This window comes from Phyllobates terribilis, unplaced genomic scaffold, assembly GCF_046119375.1.
Source record: "Phyllobates terribilis strain yellow unplaced genomic scaffold, ASM4611937v1 Scaffold_2__4_contigs__length_985480577, whole genome shotgun sequence".
Taxonomy (NCBI): domain Eukaryota; kingdom Metazoa; phylum Chordata; class Amphibia; order Anura; family Dendrobatidae; genus Phyllobates; species Phyllobates terribilis.
The window spans coordinates 901,554,263-901,566,947 of NW_027362762.1; the positions used below are offsets into that span (position 1 = coordinate 901,554,263).

Here is a 12,685-nt window from a genome sequence, read left to right on the forward strand (position 1 = left end):
TATGAACTCTTCTAAGCATTTCATGATTGTATTTGGGATTATCCTGCGGCTTTATAAATCACAGTGCTCCATATTATTTAATAGGTTACTTGTAAAAGGAAATGGCGGAACAATGGGAACACCGATAGGTAAACTTTGATTGATGTACACCAAGCGATCTATAATAGATTGATTAGAACACATAGGCTGCCATCCTTCTCGGCAATGCAAGTGCTAATAATAAAGGATGATTCAAGAACAATGATTTTTCAATCTTTGCAAAATATTATTCATGATGTGATCACTCATTCATCAGATGATTGGCTTCCTGTTTATACTGCAAGATAATTGACGCGCCCCCTGGGCCGTGGGGTACTCGGTAGCCGGGCCGGTCGGTGCTGGGGATGTCACGGTGGCAGTGACCCGGTCCGTGACCCAGGGCAGTCAATTAATTAAAGGAAAAGTAAAAGGGGAATAAAGTTTTTAGAGATAATGTTCGTGACACCACCTGTCGTATGCGGCTATATGGGGCCGCCGCTGCGGTGTAGATCCACTGGAGCTGATGGTGACGCAGCAGAGTTGGTTCAGCTCTCCACATGCAGAGCTAAGCTCCAGGGCAGGATATGATGAATTGTGGAGGTAGATGTTGTTGGTGCAGTGTAATGCAGGGCTGAGGTCGCAGATAATGACCAGTCAACAGATTAATGACGGTTTTCTCTATATTTACTTGCACTTTGTTAGAGCAGACCGGGGAACGGGTACTAGCTGGTAGTGGAGGTCCGGGCGTCCTGGAAGCAAGTTGGGGATCCACCTCGCCAGGTGGAGTTGTAGCCCTTCCCTCTGCGCTATTCTCTTTGGCCCTGCTGCTTGAAGCTATGCTGTGGCCCTCGTCCCTGAGTAAAACGTCTCTTCCTCACCTGTATGGCAGGCAGCTCGGGCCTTCCTCAAGTGTCGCTTCCACGTGGCAGTGCTGGGCCCTATGATGCTGCTGAGCCGCCGGGCATCTGGTGGGGTCAGGAGACCTGCAGTCTCCGGCCCTCCGGATTTAGCTGCTGGGCTTTCAGTGCCCAACAACCACGGACTCCGGTGTCCGGCTCCTTTGCGCTTCTCTCTGGGGCGAGCTTGTCCACAGCTCCCTTCCCCAGGTCCTTCCTCGTTGCTGTCCTGTCTCCAACCCCTTCTTAACTAACTTTTACTAACCCCGCCTCCAGATTCCAGTTTAAAGGGGAGGAGCTCCCTTTCTGGTCTGGAGCCAGGAAAGTGTTGTATTCTGGTATCCCTGATTAGGGGACCCCTCTTTGCTTCCAGGCATCGCATCACCCCCTGTGAGGGAGGCAATGCCACTGTGGCAACCGAACCCCTGGGGTGCCACAGAATCATGAAACAAGCATTTTTACGAGCACTCCTTCATGATTATCTTTTAGTGTAAATGAAGTCTAAGTTCCACAATTAGAGATGAGTGAACCCGAACTTAAACTTTCGGGGATTGTACCAGCAGTTAGTGTCTGGTGTTAAACGCTGAACACTGACTTCTCCTGGAAGTCCGTTGCAATGTTTGCAGCTCTGGGGAAAGTCAGTTGGGGACAGAGAGAGGGAGAATTTTTCAAGATCAGATGTTTGGCTCCTCATTGTTTTCAATAGGGTTTAGGTACACGAACCAAACTTTGGAAAAAAGTTTGACTAAGGTACCAGAACCCAAACCTCCACAGGTCTGCTCATCCCTACCTACAATCATTAATGAAAGCCACAAAGGTGAAGGATTATTCTGAGATTCATAGATATGGTAGCCTTTGGCTAACACTACATTGTTCTCTTGTCACGATCCGCCCTCTAGCAACAAACAGTAAACATTTCCTTTTTATGTTACTAAAAACTTCTCATTTAGATTGATGCATACATCCTAAAATCCCTTTATAAATAAAGATAACTAATCTTTGATGGTTCAGACTAAGATAATTGGACAATCTGGGAATAAAGCTCCATTTTCTACAAAAACAATTCATACATTTTTCATTAATGTTTGAAGCAAAAACGCTGTAGGATCAAATCGTATATGGAATATAAATGCTTAATTATTTAAATTTCATTTTTATATCATTGCTTTCAAATTCAGAATTCTTTCATTTGGCCAATTATGAAAAAGAAAATTAAAAAGTTAAACATTAAAGTTGGTGATTTATGATTTCCTAAACTTTTTTTTACATTTCAAAAACAAGAAGAGAAAAAAAAAAAGTATAAGAGAAAAAATCTACAACATGCTGGAAGCTACTTCTCCAAAATTCTTTTTTCTTTTTTGGGACTCTACAAATCTCCAAAATTATAGGTCACATTCTTCAAAATCTCAAAGTTTGACACAGCTCAAAGCTCCCATTAGGCATTAAAAATCAAGAAGTCTTTCTCTGCGGGAATAAAAGATAGCAAGCTGAGATCAGAGACACTCCTATGATAGTTTAAAAATAAACTATGTCTAATCTCTTAAAAATAGTCTTGATTCAACTGGAACATAGAAAAGAACATTGGCTGCGAAATTAAATGAAACATTTAAAACGTACAAAACATGTACTTGAACATTTTAATGCGAGCGTATAATGACATAGCATAAAAGACTTTGCCTCCTTATCAATTGTTACTGATACAGTATTTAATTAATGATAAGTTTAATAGAGTCTCATTTCAGTCATAGTAGATAGTAGTAGAATTAACCCAAATAGGGTTGTCTCTTATTTAGCAAACCCAAATATAGTATCAAGGAATTCAGAGTTACAAACGGGAGGTCCTTTTAAAAAATAAACTGAATTTCTTATTTAAATTTTAAGAATTCAATGATAATGAGAACAATGGAGGATTTACCCTATTTCCTGATGTTCTAATCCATAATGTTCAATCTCAGTGCCTGGAAGGGGTTGGATGGGTGGTGGAGGTAGAGGAACATTAGCCCAGTTAGATCCATTATTTTTTTGTGATTTGTTACTGTTTTTGGTCTTCTTTTTCTTTCCTCCTTTCCCACCTGTGGTGAAAAATCAAAAGAAATTTGCATAGTAAATGTATCCAGAAAACATGTTGCTGTAAGCTTTGAAATACAGTAATATAAGTAAGGCGGGGTGATTTGTTATAAAAAAGTATATATTCTACTTCATGATGTACTCACTAGATCCAAAAAAGTCAACATTTTCAAGATAATGTCACCAGTAATCTACCTTTAATTGTGTAATGGCTATTTTCATTTTAGCACTAAGGCACAATTCTGAAAATAATCTGTGTTATTCTGCAGACCTTTTCGGTTTATGATAGCCTCAACTGTACATTATATATATATATACATATATGCTGTATATATATATATATATATATATATATATATATATTCACATATAGTGAATCTTTTAGAATCCTCAACTGTACAGCACATACATATACAGTGCCTTCACATACTATTCATAGCTTTTCCATATTTTTTCACGTTACACCCATAAACTTAAATGTGATTCATTGGGATTGTATGTGATATAACAACAAAAAGTAGTAAGTATTTATGAAGTGCAAAGGAAATGATACATGGTTTTCTGATCATTTTAAAAATATAAATCTGAAAATTGTGACGTGCATTTGTATTCAGCTCCCTGTAGTCTGTCACCCCAAAATAAAATCCTGAGAGATCAATTCCTCCAGAAGTCACACAATTAGAAAATTGAGTCCACCTGTGTTTAATTTATTCTCAGTATAACTACAGCTGTTTTGTGAAGGCCTCAGAGGTTTGTTTGAGAATATTAGGGATCAAACAGCATCATGAAAACCAAGGAACACACCAGACAGGTGAGGGATAGAGTTGTGGAGAAGAGTAAAGTAGGGTTAGACTAAACAAAAAAAATAGCCCAAGCTCTGACCATCTCAAGGAGCACTGTTCAAACCGTCATCCAAAAATGAAGGAGTATGGCACAACTGAAAACCTGCCAAGACATGGCCATCCACCTAAACGGACATACCAAGCAAGGAGAGCACTGTTTAGAGAAGCAGCCAAGAGGCCCATGGTCACTGGAGGAGGAGCTGCAGAGATCCACAGCTCCGGTGGGAGAATCTGTGTAAGTATCAGTTGTATACTTCACAAATATGGCCTTTATGGAAGAGTGGCAAGAAGAAAGCCATTTTTGAAAGCAAGCCGTAAGAAGTCCTCTTTGCAGTTTGTAAAAAGCTACGAAGGGGACTCAGCTAGCATATGGATGAAGGTGCTCAGATGACACCAAAATAGAACTTTTTGAGCTAAATGCAAAACGCTGTGTGATGGAAAACTAACACTGCACATCACCCTGGAAACACCATCCCCACCGTTAAACATGGTGGTGGCAGCATCATGCCATGGGTATGCTTTTCTTGAATAGGAACAGGGAAGCTGGTCAGAGTTGATGGGGAGATGGTGGACCTGCATAGTCGGCAATACTGGAGGAAAACCTATTAAATGCTGCAAAAGACTTGAGAATAGAGCATAGGTTCAACTTTCAGCACGACAACGACCCTAAACAAACTGTCAGAGGTACTATGAAGTGGTCCAGACCTAAATTTCTTTGAGAATCTGTGGCAAGACTTGAAAATTGCTGTTCACAGATGCCTCCATCCAATCTCACTGAGCTAGATCTAGTTTGCAAAGAAGAATGTGCAATTTCAGACTCTAGATGTGCAAAGCTGGTAGAGACAGACCTCAAAAGATTTGCAGCAGTAATCATTTCCTTTATGATTCACAAATACTTGCTACCTTGAGTTGGTACATCACATAAAATCCTAATAAAAAACATTTAAGTTTGTGGGTGTAGCGTGAAAAATTGTAGAAAAGTTCATGGGGTATGAATACTTTCTTAAGGCACTGAATATATAAATATATATATATATATATATATCCTTCAATCCCTCAACAAAAGCTCTCCAATGATGGGTATTCATTCAGAAAAAATATAAGATAAAACTAAGAAAAAGCTGGTAATCTACAAATTTAATGTCTTTCCCACCCAGTTTAGATCATATTTCCTCAAGGGTGTGTCTTTGACTCCCAAAAAACACCCCTGCTTAGATTCAGATTCTATTAAAATCTCAGAGTGAAAGCTGCATTAAAGGGGTTCTTAAATATGTTTAAATAAAGCTATTTAGTCATAACAAAGGAGAAAAAGGTGACTTTGTAATATAAAAAAAAATTCTTTTAGCATTTTCCAGTCTGTGCAATGCAGATATCAGTGTATACAATGAAACTTTTCATTCCGGTTTTCATAGCAACATCCAAGGTTATGTATGTATATACAATGACTTTTCCACTAGTATAAAAAAAAGACTAAGCATACCGATGCTTTCTAAGACTTATTATAAGAATACAATTAAGAGAAATAGAAATTCAATAAAAAACTATATATGTCCCTGAACTTAGTCATGGCAACAAGAATAAAAAGACCCGTTCTGTACACAGCTGGCAAAATTCATATAATTGAGGAAAGGTGTAAAATAGAAACGAGGTTGCTTCTTTTTTATTTCACAACTAAATAGCTTTACGTATAAAAAGGTTCATGTTCCTAAGTACTATGAATTTGGTGGGGATAGACTGGGCTCGAAGAGTGACATCGGCTGGGTGCAGTTTTATGAAGGGTTTTCTCATTAGGACAACCCTTTAAAAAAAAGTTATAAAGCCCACCTGGATATTATGTTATCACTACAGCTTCAGAAACCCTTGGAAGATCCTCTTTTATCAAATGAGTGGGTCACTCAAGGTGAAAACTGTTCTTGTAAGTGCCTCCCCACTGGTCGAGTTTGTGCATATGGCCATATTTTTGGCACGAGAGCAATCCGACAAAACATCAGATCGCACTCGGACCAATATTATTCTATAGGGTCGTGCACATGTCAGATTTTTTCCTTATACTGAACTGGTCCAAGGAAAAATCTCAACATTCTTGATTTGCATCCAATATTCAGATCGCACTTGGCAATGCAAGTCACTGAGAGCGTGGAAACCATCGGACTGCACTTAGATGACGTATCAATGCAGTCCAATTTCCATGGAATGACAGAATGGAGTAGATGGATAAGATATAAAAATGTTTTTCTCCATCTTCTCATCCGAGAAAATCAGATCATACTATGATCGAACTCTGATCCGAGTTTGATCAGAGTGTAATTTGCATAATCGGCCTGATTGTCTCAGATGAGAGAATATACGCTAGTCTGCACCTGCCCTTAGAGGGAGGTCCCAAATAGGGGGATCACGTTTACAATGACTATATGCCCCAACAAATGTAATGGAAAGGGGTGGCCATATCCATTGAGCTCAATGATAAAATAATAAATGGGCAAAGGATGGGCAATGGATTCTTTGAAAAACTAGTGAAGACCAGAACTTCAAGTAACTGATTATTTTTTTCCTATATAAGTTAAAAGAATTAGCAATATTGTACAATAATTTGTGATATTGGGATACAAATGACTCAGTGAATAAGTGCATTAACAGATCAGAAGCAAAAATGTTTTGATTTGGGTAAGAGTAGAAAAAAAACATTGTGAAAAGTAAATCAATCATAAATCAGACATATGTATAGTGTACTATTAGAGTAAGACCAACTGTCTCATGCAATGACTGAGTTAAGCATCCACGCGCACACATATTAGAGCATACAATGAGCGTTATATCAGACATCTGAGACACAGGTCACATATCCCGCAGTGAACACCAACCTGAAAGGCTGCCGCTTCTTTCAGAGCTGTTGTGTGAGCTGGTGGTGCTGAAATCCTGTGACTGGTTGTGTGGCATTCTATTTGACAATCCCTCAGCACGATAGTCGGGAATGTAAAGTAAGGCTAAGGGTTAAAGGGCAGAGGTCACCGTGGCATCATGTGATTAGTACAAAGCTCATGCGCCACATGCAGTTTGCAATCGAAGCGGAGGTGACAGAGGCAGGAAGTTGAATGTTTGAAATGGATATAGGACTGGGGTTTATTGAAAGACCATTTCCCCCTTAAATTAAAATAAAGAAAGAACACCTGCTATCAAATTAGTTAAATACCTCTGCTCAGTTGATGTATCTTGTTCTAGAGATGCTTGGTGACAACTAGAGTTGAGCAAAAAAATTCACAGGATCCTAGTCCAGTGACCACATCGGTTGTCCATGACCACTGGACCAGAACCTTGAGACCCTCCTAGTCCCACCAGCATTGCTTGTGCCTCTTATGACTAGTAGTCCACTGAGATTTCATTGCGTTGCGGAGCGATGCATGTATGAGATCACCCTGGTCTACTAATCAGAAAAGGAGCCAATGATTCCACAGGTGGCAAGAAATTGATGGGTTCTGGTCCAGCAGCTACATCGGTTGTCCATGGTTCCTGGACAAAACCCTGAGAACCTCCTACTAACCCCAGCATTCCTTGTGCCTCTTCTTACTAGCAGTCCACTAAGTCTTCATCGGGTTGCAGAGTGACACATGTATGAGGTCAAACTGGTCTACTAATAAGAAGAGAAGCCAAAGATTCCACAGGTGGCAGGAAATTGCTGGGTTCTGGTCCAGTGGCTACATCGGTTGTCCATGGCTACTGGACAAGGACCCTGAGAACATCCTACTAACCTCAGCATTCCGGGTGCCTCTTCTGACTAGTAGTCTGTTAAGACTGCATTGCATTGCAGAGTGATGCATGTATGAGGTCACCCTGGTGTACTAATCAGCAGAGGAGCCAAAGATGACACAGGTAGCAGGAGTATGCAGGGTTCTGGTCTGGCGGTCACATCAGTTGTCCATAGTTCCTGGACAAGAACCCTCAGAACCTCCTACTAACCTCAGTATTCCAGATGTCTCTCTGACTATTAGTCTGCTGAGACTTCATTGTGCCGCGAAGAGATGCATGTATGAGGTCACCCTGGTGTACTAATTAGAAAAGGAGTCTAAGACGCCATAAGTGGCAGGAGAGTTGCAGGATTCTGGTCCAGCAGCCACGGACAACCAGAGTTTTGCAATTTTATTTGCTCATCCTAGATCACATAGAGCTTGCCATCAAGCTTTCTCTGTGTCTTTGAACAGGAAATCTACCATTAAATGGTTGCACTAGAGTTAGAAATACAACTGTTTTTTTCTAGAAACAGTGCCACTCCTATCCAAAGGCTGAGACTAATAATACATCTAATCCTTATTCAAGTGATTACTGCAATACCAAACAATACCAGATGTAGCCAAAGAATATAGGTGGCACTGTCTTCGTAAAAAAAAAGAAGTAGGCAGATTCATCGCTATAGAGCTATGGTCATTATAGAAACCAATATAAAAGAGTCGTTGAAATGAGAAAAAAAAACTTGATAGAAGAATATTTTTCCTTTAAAGGGGGTAATGCTCTTTAAGAACAATTGGCGATATTGTTTTGAAAAAATCTGCATGCACTACACAATCTATTAGTGAAGGTGACAACAACTATCAATTATCTATAATGACACGTAAGGATTCTACATGCACAAAACGGGAAACCTCATCTAACTACACTTCTACAACTTACCATTGTTTCCTTTGCCCTGATCAGGAAGGCAATACCCTAATCCGGTCAGGTCAGACTTCTGCTGGACTGGAGATTTCCATTGTGGGTCAGGTAAGTCAACCGCCAACTCATGGATACTGTTGGAGTGCAGAATCTGTGTGGTGGCATACGGCGTGGTTTGTGCTATTTGCCCCGGGCAGTTAAAGCTGGACTTGGTAGTAAAGTCGATACTACTGTATATTGCTCCATCAGACAACATTGTCGCTGTTTTGTCTCCCTGGCCTGGAGCTGCTGGCAGCACATCTACATTATTGGCATAAGAAGGGAGAAAATCAAGAATTCTCAGCCATTATAGTTTAGGATAAAATAAATATATTAATACATTTTCATTCAGTCCGTTTGCATTTCAGCTGAGACAGGAAAGCATGAGCCAATGAAGGAAGAATGATGTACAACCATCGCCTGGCTATCAGCATTCGTGACAGGCCTAGCACTTGTCCTTCACGTTCCACTGCTTAAAACCATCCTTTCATCCTTACACCTTCATGTGAGAAGGTGAAGTTTAGAATATTTCACAACAAGGGGGGGGGTGGAAACGGACTCCATACTTCATTTCATGTCAAGCTGTCTGCTCTACTGACAAATAACAAGAAAATGAATCCACAAATCTCAGAAATCTCCCGCCCCTACATGAAAACAATGCGAATCTAGTGGCTGATTGGAAGTGACACAGTAAATCTCTCTGAGTAGCTAAAGGTGTCCGTTAATCACCGGATACAACACCGTGTGTGATCCCCGAGTCTGGACGAAGTGACAAACCGCACCAACAAGCCAAAACTTCTAACTAGCCGTGAAATATTGTGAAATAATATGTTTAATAAAATGAATCAGGACTTTTATTATTTACGGGTTAATTTGTGGTCATTTACTTGGATCCATTCATATAAAGCCAACATATTCCATGGCGACTTGTGCTCACAATTTAAAGTCCAAAATGTATGTTTTTGGGAATCGGGTTACGCAAAATGTACAAACTTAATGTACAAACTGCCCTTGGTGTGATTTGAACCCAGGACCACAGAGATGCAAGACAATTGTAACGTGTCTACTGAAGTCATTATCTTCTATCTTCTTTATAAAATGATTTTGGGAAGCTTGGGTTAAAATTATTATGGCCACCTATTACATTTTCCAGGCTCAGACGGGAAACTTAGAGATGAGTGGATTTTTTTAAATTAAAATTCGCTGAATTTTCCCCCCAAAAGTTGATTTGTGGATAATAAATTTGCATAAATCTCAATACGGGAAAGCTTGTAATTGCTCAGAAATTACATGTGGGGGAAAGGAGAGAGAGAGAGAAAGAGAATCTCGCTGACCTACTCTACAGTAGAGAGAGAGAGAGGACCAGTGCTGACCATAAGAGCTTATACTCTACAGGAGAAGGAGGACCCCACTGACCATAAGAGCTTATACTCTACAGGAGAAGGAGGACCCCACTGACCATAAGAGCTTATACTCTACAGGAGAGGGAGGACCCCACTGACCATAGGAGCTTACACTCTACAGGATAGAGAGAGAGAGGACCAGTGCTGACCATAAGAGCTTACACCCTACAGAAGATAGAGAGAGGACCCTGCTGACCATAAGAGCTTACACTCTACAGATGAGAGAGAGAACCCTGCTGACCATAAGGGCTTACACTCTACAGGGGAGAAAGAGAGAGAGAACCCCGCTGACTATAAGAGCTTACACTCTAACAAGGCAGAGAGAGAACCCTGCTGACCATAAGAGCTTACATTCTGCAGAAGAGAGAGAAGATCCCACTGTTCATAAGAGCTTACATGCTACAGGAGAAAGAGAGGACCCCGCTGACCATAAAAGCTTACACTTTACAGGAGAGGTAGAGAGAAAACCCTGCTGACCATAAGAGCTTACACTCTACAAGAGGGAGATACTCTGCCGTACAAACTGACCACTACTGTACAAGGTATGATAATCTTCTCAATGTCATAGCTGCAGGGCATTATGCAGGTGATCCACCTAGGCTTAGGACTGCTTTAGGCTGGCCATTCACTTTCAATAGCTATTAGCCAACACTTATTCAACCAACAGATATTAGTAATGACTAACGATTAATAATATCTGTTGATCAAATGAGTGTTGGCCGACAGCTGTCAAAGAAGAGAGGAGAGCGGGTCTCTGCCAGATACCTGGAACGGTGGCTTATCAGATTTAAGGTCAACGTATCTGGCCTATTGATTTTAACAAGAACTTGATGGGTTTTTATTAGCCTGTGTATTTTGTGTAGTCCTCTTTTAGGTTCTTATTCAAACAAATAACCAAAAGGAGTTGAAATTTTTCTATAATGAGCTCAGAAACAATTTGAAATCCTAAATTGTAAAATTTTGATAAATCTTCATTTGTTTACAAAACCATATGGAAATATTTTCTAATGTATATAATTAAAAATGGTGGCATTGATGGTTCTACTTTAATTGTTTATCCCTGTTTGGAGAGATGTTGGGCTTATTTAATAAGAATAATATTCTCATAGAAATCTTGTGCTCTGTCTTTAATGCTTTTTTGCATTTTTTATTTTTCTTTAAAAAAACTCCACATTTGGACATGCGTTAAGGGTTAGTAACGATGCAGTGGGCAGTTGCACTCTCGCCTTGAAGAGGCAAAAATGCATTTAAAAACCTCACCATATTATTGTCGATGCGCCCTTAGGTATAAATGTAAAAAATATGTAATTGCACTTATTATTTTCTTAGGTAAATTTATATTTGTTTTATTGTCCACACTTTATAGCAAATAAATAAAATCAGGCCTATTAGACGTAATTGCACAGAATGAGAATGTATTTGTTAATTGAGTTTGCTTCACTTTAATAATAGCAATCTTTCTTGTATTGAGGTTAATTTGTGGTTTATTGAACCCAAACATACATTAAATTATCACATCAACCTGCTTCTAAATTGCCTTTATGGGTGCAGAATAAATCTTGTATTTACGTAATTATCTTTAGGACAAAACTACAACAGAAGAATAGGAATATCAGCTTGTGATGCGTTCTTTAACGTCAATCAATAGTGGACGTTTGATTTCTGGAGGATTTGTATAGGAAGGATCAAGACCACAAGCAGCTACTGAAATAATTCCCATTGATTACAGTAACTGAAGCTGGAATAACTGAGAAAGGCCGAAAAGAGATGGTTACAAAGTGACCTCAGCCAGGAAAAGCAATTCATTGTAATTATGAAATCATCTTATCTTCTAACATACTATATCCCCATGGTGAACCTGTATTTCATCATATGGTGGGCTTCTCGAGCATTACCATGGCTGAACAATGCTTTCCAGCACATGATACACTAAGATTGCCAATTTATGGCTATGCTTTTACTCAAGCTCCATTCATTATTTATAGATCTTTTGGAGAAAGCCAAGTTACAGAGGTCTACTATTTCTAGCAATGCCATAGACCAGTGTTCCCAAACTTCAGTCCTCAAGAGCCACCAACAGATCACGTTTTCAGGATTTCCTTAGTATTGCCCAGGTGATAATTCCTTCACCTGTGCAATACTAAGGAATTCCTGAAGACATGATCTGTTGGTGGCTCTTGAAGACTGGTGCCATAAATCATGAATTAAGTGGAGGCCGAGCATGCACACAGGTGCTCCATTCAAGACAGGGCTGCAGAGTCCAGTTATCATAGTTTCAGAGTCCTGTCCTTGGAATATCAGTTGTTGGACCCCCTGGAGATCAGTAAATGGTCTCATATCTTTTGGAGATAATTTGAAAGTCTTGGAATAACCTTTATGTAGGTATCATTTAGGTGTGTCTGAAGTGTCCATTAAGTAAGACTTAGCTGAGGCCCTTACAAACTCTGAAGATCATTGTGCCCAGCAAAGGCATAAATAGGAATAAAAACAGATGAATCTTGTGTGCAGTGTGCCAAAGGGGTTGCCAACAAGCTATTCTGCCTTGGCTGAGGCATTAAGGCCTAAGACAGACAATTAAAATTTTGGACCAAGTAAAAGAAATCTAGTTATAAGAACTATTCTCAGGTTGTTGGGGACCACTGCACGTAACAATCAACCTAATAGATGAGAATCTCTTTAAATGTATTTGGAAATACTGTCTTTAAAAGCTTTCTTAAACATTAAGGTGACCCCCAGATATCAGCTGCAATCGGTGGGAACATAGCAGCAAGTAATA

At 39.8% G+C, this 12,685-nt stretch overlaps 1 protein-coding gene across 16 annotated transcripts in view; it reads right to left on the bottom strand.

Moving 5' to 3' along the window:
• ROBO2 (roundabout guidance receptor 2) overlaps window positions 1-12,685 on the bottom strand; it is a 1,535,448-nt gene that overhangs the window by 22,208 nt on the left and 1,500,555 nt on the right. For 11 of the 16 annotated variants that reach the window (XM_073668219.1, XM_073668222.1, XM_073668218.1 and 8 more), the window contains 3 exons: window positions 8,486-8,767; window positions 6,685-6,807; window positions 2,830-2,986 (listed from right to left, as the gene is read on the bottom strand). In XM_073668219.1, the coding sequence (XP_073524320.1) occupies window positions 2,830-2,986; window positions 6,685-6,807; window positions 8,486-8,767 (562 nt within the window). The remainder of the gene's footprint in view (window positions 1-2,829; window positions 2,987-6,684; window positions 6,808-8,485; window positions 8,768-12,685) is intronic. The other 5 variants (XM_073668228.1, XM_073668230.1, XM_073668233.1 and 2 more) reach the window with 2 other exon arrangements.